The sequence below is a fragment of the Capricornis sumatraensis genome, chromosome 2 (genome assembly GCF_032405125.1).
Source record: "Capricornis sumatraensis isolate serow.1 chromosome 2, serow.2, whole genome shotgun sequence".
NCBI lineage: Eukaryota > Metazoa > Chordata > Mammalia > Artiodactyla > Bovidae > Capricornis > Capricornis sumatraensis.
Window position 1 is genome coordinate 16,084,722 of NC_091070.1, and position 6,128 is coordinate 16,090,849.

Here is a 6,128-nt window from a genome sequence, read left to right on the forward strand (position 1 = left end):
TCAGTTTCTCTTCTTCTGTCTGGATCCTGGTTCTGCTTCTAGGTGCTGGAGCCCCACTAGCATGCCCAGGATTGAGATACCTTAAATACAGACAGACAAGATTAGTGGCTGACATAAGCACCGTGCTTTCTTATAATGCTTGTATAAGGCTGGTCCTGATGGCAGGGACGGCTCCTGTGGGAGTTCCAGGGTCATTCAGTGCTTACTTGCCACCATGAAGGGTGCCATGACGTTAACTGTGGGAGCCACGGTTCCAAATACAAACAGCTCAAGCAGTATGTGCCCCACGACAATGAAGAAGGTCCAGAGCGCGACGTAGTAGAGCCTACAGGGGAGCAGCAGAAACGGGACGGAAGGTTCAGCTTCTTCAGCGCAGAGGAAGTGGTCAGACTTGAAACACACAAATCGAAACCCAGGAAATGACTATGGCTAAAGAAAAAGGAGACTTGGCCCTGTGAAAGACCTGGCTGCTTGATCACATCAGTTTTATTCACGCCTAGGGCAAAACTGAAGCCTTCAACTGCTAAATCGAGAGGAGAATGAACAAGCCATCCAGAGTGGCTTTGCAAGTCTTAGCAAGGTGGTGAAGCCAGTGATAGCAAAGCAGAGTTTCAAGTATGGCAGTCCTACGTAGTGTAGACAATTTTGCATCAGTCACACTTACGTATTCTATTTACTCAAATTCTCTTGACTCTAGTCCAAGCCCGCGTTGCACGTGTCTGGCCAGGGGCTAGTCAGTGCTCATCTGATGGATGCCACCGAATGAAGGGCATGAACGAAGAATGGGTGGTAAGGGCATTTCTGGGGCTTTTAGGTGCTTTTGCAACATGGACTGCATCTTAAGATATTTTGCATCTTAACCTAGCAAAATGGTCCGATGGAGAACACAGTGACATCCTCACAGGAAGAGAACTTGTTCCTCAGTTTTGACAAGGAGGTGGAGAAGACAGAAGTTATAGGATGATGGACCACTTAGATTGCTGGTATCTTTTTAAAAAACTATTTAATAATTAATTTATTTAATTAATCAAATTTATTTAATCATAAATTTGAAAATTATGAAGTACTTCAAACATACAAAAAATCATACATAATAAAATTTATCCCTATGCATAATATAATTTATCCCTACTTATCAAAACTCAGTATCTTGACATGCTTGCTTCAGATACTCTTTTCCTAAGAAAATATTACAGAATTCAGTTAAAGCTTCCTCTGGATCATTTTTCCACCCTGATCCCATTCTCCTGCCTCCCTTCTTCCCAGAAGGAACCAATATCTTAAAGTTGATTTTTATCATTCCTGTGCATATTTTTACACACTTAGTAAACATGTATGTAAAGGTTGATTTCTTTTTTAAGTGAAAGTAGGTTTTTTAAGAAAAATACTAAATGGGCAGAATACAGACTGTCTCAGAAAGTAAGAATAGCTGGGAATTGATTTCAAGTTTCTGGTTAGGGAGGGGATAGAATCAGAGAGCATATCAGAAGCACATGGACTAAAATCCCAGGCTTAAAAAAAAAGTTGGAAATAGAAATCAGCATTTCTGGCTGTCCTGCGTTGGGTAAAGGGGTAATGAATGGGTAAGAGAGGTAAAGATAAGTCTCAGCTGTCTCGGCTCATCCTCAAAGCACAACAAAAAAAATATACACCCCTTCTACTTGTCAGTAATTCTTCATCATGGTAAAGGTCGTTAAAATGATTATGCAGTCCTTACTCCCTCCCAGTCACCCTGAGAGGATACACAAGACTCATTTTATACATGAAGGGACTGAGATGCAGAGAAGGTCTATAATGAACCTGCTGCTTCAAACCTAGTTACCAATAGAAATGAGACCAGAGCCTATTTTCCAGTTTTCATTCTTGGGCCTCAGAGTGTTTCCACTAAACCATGCTACTTCCAAAAATATATGTCAATCTAGAACAAGTAAACCATAGTTTCAGGTTCAAAAATAGGAAAAAATAAAGTTGAAGTGATCACAGTACTAATAGCCCTCAAATCCCACTTGTCCTAGTCTTCCTCAGTTTAAATGAATTGAATCTCTAATATGCAGATCTACAGAATAAGCAACAAAAATCACTGCTTCCCAGGGCTACTAGGAGGAGACTTAATCAGTGTCATGTGGAAGCATCTGGTACAATAACAGAGCCTCAATAAATAGCACCATCTCCTCTCTTGCCCCAGTGCTGAGAGTCTGGCTAACACAAAAAAACTTCAGTATGAAGCTCTTTTGGTGGCTTCACTTGGGGACCTGAGCAAAGTTTCCACCTTGATTGGGGAGATGATTGCTGTTGGAAAGAAAGCTCAAGCCCCCTCCAATGGCCAGTTCAGATTACAACACTATCTAGCCCAGAGGCTGTGATTGCTAGCTATTGTTCCACACTAGTCTGTATGAGGGCTTTCCAGATGGCAAAGAGGTAAAGAATCTGCCTGCCAATGCAGGAACTCAAGAGATGCAGGTTTGATCCATCCCTGGGTCAGGAAGACCCCCTGGAGTAGGAAATGGCAACCCGCTCCAGTATTCTTGCCTGGAAAATACCATGGACAGAGGAACCTGGTGGGTTACAGTCCATGGGGTTGCAAAGAGTTGGACATGAGTGTGCATGCACATGAGTGTGCACACACGCAGTCTGTGTGAGTGCTCTGAAGAGGCAGAATACAGAGGAGTCCTCGGTTCTCTGTGACCCTCCCTTCATGACTCTGTGTAAACACACAACCACTTACTAGTGGGCTCATGATGTCATGGATCGTGATTTCTGTTCATCCCTGCCTCTCAGGGAAGAATGTGAGAATAAGGCATGTCATGGCCTCTCTAAAAACAGCAAGCACACTACCTCTTTAGCAGAAGAAACGATGACACGTTAGTAAAGAAGTAGAGGGATATGATGCAGGCCACTGGATCACAACATAACCAGTTTGCTGTGTTCATTTCAAAGATTTTTAAGCTTAAAAACCTTCAGGCCTGTGATGTTTTCTAGCCCTGGAAGGAATGGTACCTAGTAATCTTTTATCTTCACATCCTAGGCTACTATATCAAATCATAGGCCGTAGGATGGAATCATAGTCCATCATAATAGTGCTTCTTGACTCTGGGCATTTATTAGAATCAACTGAAGAAATTTTATCAAATTACCAAGAGCTGGATATCAGAACAGTTAAATCATATACTATGGAGGTGGGCCCAGGACACCCCTGGTATTTTCTAATCCTTGCCATGTTGATTTTAAGGATAAACAAGTCTTCGAGGGAAGAACACAATGGCTCTGCTCAGCACCCATTGCCAACACAGGGAGATGCTCTTCCCTCCTTTACATACGTTTTGTTGTGAATGTCGATGGCACAGAGGCAGCGAACCACTGATGAGAGCAGTGTCCAGACTCCAAAGGTCCGAGCTTGGAGGCCATTCACTGTGCAGCAGAAACAAGCAGGAGTGTTGAGAAGGGTGTGTCAGGGTTCCCTCCAAACTCCTCCAGCTTCACTGGAGGAGTCAGAGAGCTGAGCCTGCAATCCCCTTGGCTGGGCAAAGTATAGGCTCTGATGCTGCACGTGGGAGCTAGAAGGAATGGAAAGAATTCCAGAATGAAAACTGGTTCACCTCCTTTTCAAATGCCTACAGTTGGATGGGCGAATTCCAAGAGTAGAAACCTAACAAACAGCCCACTTTGGCAGTTATTCCTGGGTTAGTGGTTTACCGGTCTGCTTGGAATCTGCTCTGGTGTTGGTGAAGCAAGTGAGTCTGAATCAGGATAAGTGTGGGGGAACACGGTGGCAAGTGGTCTGTCAATGCAAGATGCCTAGGAGGTCAGACTTTCAGTGAGGCTGTTACAGGAGAGAACTCAGAAATACTGAGCCCTGTCTAGACACCCACACCTGGTCTTTAAGAGACCCAGGTCCCTGGATCTCCTGAATTCAGATCTATATCATGTGAATGAAGCCCTAACGAGGCTGGTTTCCTGTGCTTGTGGGAAGGGAACAAAGCTCCATATTAGCAGGGGCTACTCTGCTCTTGCTAGCTTCATTCTGGCACTGCTATGCTAAATGTCTTCTCCAGAATGTTTAAATCATAGTCCATCATAACAGTGTTTCTTGACCCTGGGCATTTATTAGACTCAACTGACGAAATTTTGTAAAATTACCAAGACCTGGATACCAGATCAGTTAAATCATATACTATGGAGGTGGGCCCAGGACACCCCTGGTATTTTTGAAAGCCTTGCCTTGTTGATTTTAATGTACTGGTATTGATCTACGGTGAAAAGCAAGGATACTTCCTTTCCTGGTCTGCTGAGCAAGAGAAATTTTAAGGGACAAGATTCACAACCGAAATCTCTTTCAGGATTTTCCTTTAAGGATTTTCCAGCCTTTGGAAAACCAGACAGTAACACGAAATTCACAACCCCAAAGATCTTTAGATGGTAGTCATTTTGAGAAAAATATCCCAAACTAAAATATAGCGGTTAGTCCTGCAGAGCTAGATTCTTTTTTTTTTCTTTTTATATTCTTCATAAAGCATTTTGATAGCGCTTCTGATGAAACGACAGGAAATTTCTCTTTTCTATTTCTATACATCTCTTTATGAGTGAGAACTGAAAATGGAGTATCTCAGTAATGCTAACCAGAGTAGGCATCAGGTGCAATTCTTCTACTGGATGCTCAAGGCTCCTGCTATCACCAGCAAAGTCCCAGGAGGTCATGAGGGACTTATTTCCGAGCTGTGTGTGCGTGCAGGCCTGCAGAAGCGCACACACACACAGTTCTGCTCACCTATATGCCCTTCGACAAATCACATAACCTCTGGGCTTTTCTGTCTCAATTTTAAATTCAAAGGGCTAGGACAGATGACCTCAAAAACCCTGTGAATCTATACAGAGTTCCTGGACCACCAGAGGACAGCACTGGAGGGCGAAAAGTGGAATTGTTCCACCCACTTTTCCAGGTTCTCTAAGTCTATTATACTTGAGCTTTGTTCAAAGTGAGCCTTAGCCTTCTTACTTTCATTTTATACCCAGATGCTGCAGAAATGTGAACTAGGTCAGAGCCTGAATCTGGGTTACCTATAAATGTGACAGAATTGTCGTTACTATGAAATGGTGCTGCAGCTCAAGCCACCCCACGTATCAAAGGAAGGAAGCGCAAGCTGAAATGTGCAACCACTCTCCAGCAGAGAGGCTCAGGATGCTGGGGAAAGCCATCGTGGGCCTGTGGAAGTTCATGTGGGAAACCAACCTGGAAGGATTTTGGATATCTTTTCAGGATCTGTGTCATGGTTTGAGAAGACCTTGGATTCGTAATTCTCCATATGCAATGTAGGGTATAAACCATACGCCACATGACCTGATTTTTGAAGGAAGCAACAGGAAAACCTTCTTCATGATTTCCTCATCAGGTATCAGAGTCATCAGAAGTCTGTTTCCTCACATGTCCTTGTAATGGTATTTGTACAGACCAGCTGCCAAGGGCAGTGTAAAATGAAGGGAAAGGTTCAGAGAAGCTTGTGGGCAAAATGGACCAATTGTTATCCACCACATAGTGGCTTAGGATCACTAGCTTAGGCAAAATCAGAATCACCTGGGAAGTTTCTAAAAAGAACTTCCTGTGACACATCCAGGGGGTGAGAGATTCAGTAATCAGGTCTGGACAGGGAACTGGCCCCCTGTGCTTTGTTTGGTTTTAGTTTTTTGCAGTTATTGTGATGTACAGCCCGGGCTGGGGACCACCATTTAGGCCACTCCCACAAAGGATGCAGGTGTTTGCTTTCTTACCGAGGTCTGGCTTGCTGGTATAGAGCTTTTCATAGAGAAAGGTGTGGTCTTGGAAGCTCTGCAGCGAGTGACCCGCGGCTATGATGGATGTCATCATCAGCCAGATTCGTAACACGTTCAGGAATCGGCTCATGGCTCCCCTCCAACCTGAGAGGGCTTTTTGCCTTGGAAACAAAAGCAAAGGGCAGGAGACACAGATGGTTAATGTGCTTCAACCATAAGCTCTGTAGTTAACCTGTGTCCCATTCATGAGGGCGGTACTAATCTTACTTCATCAGCCATTTCACAAACTCCTCTCCCAAATACCGGAGGCTCATCTACCTTCGTGCCCCCTTCATAGGGTTGGCACTTTGCCTTTGAATATC

General features: G+C 43.8%; 1 protein-coding gene across 1 annotated transcript; it reads right to left on the reverse strand.

Annotated features, from left to right (window-relative positions):
* Positions 1-5,896, reverse strand: LOC138074259 (ergosterol biosynthetic protein 28 homolog). The gene is made up of 4 exons (XM_068966333.1): positions 5,764-5,896; positions 3,318-3,408; positions 207-325; positions 1-80 (listed from the first exon to the last, which is right to left on the reverse strand). Exons 1-4 carry the CDS (start codon positions 5,894-5,896, stop codon positions 1-3), a joined length of 423 nt encoding a protein of 140 aa, XP_068822434.1.
* Between the last annotated feature and the right edge of the window lie 232 nt (positions 5,897-6,128).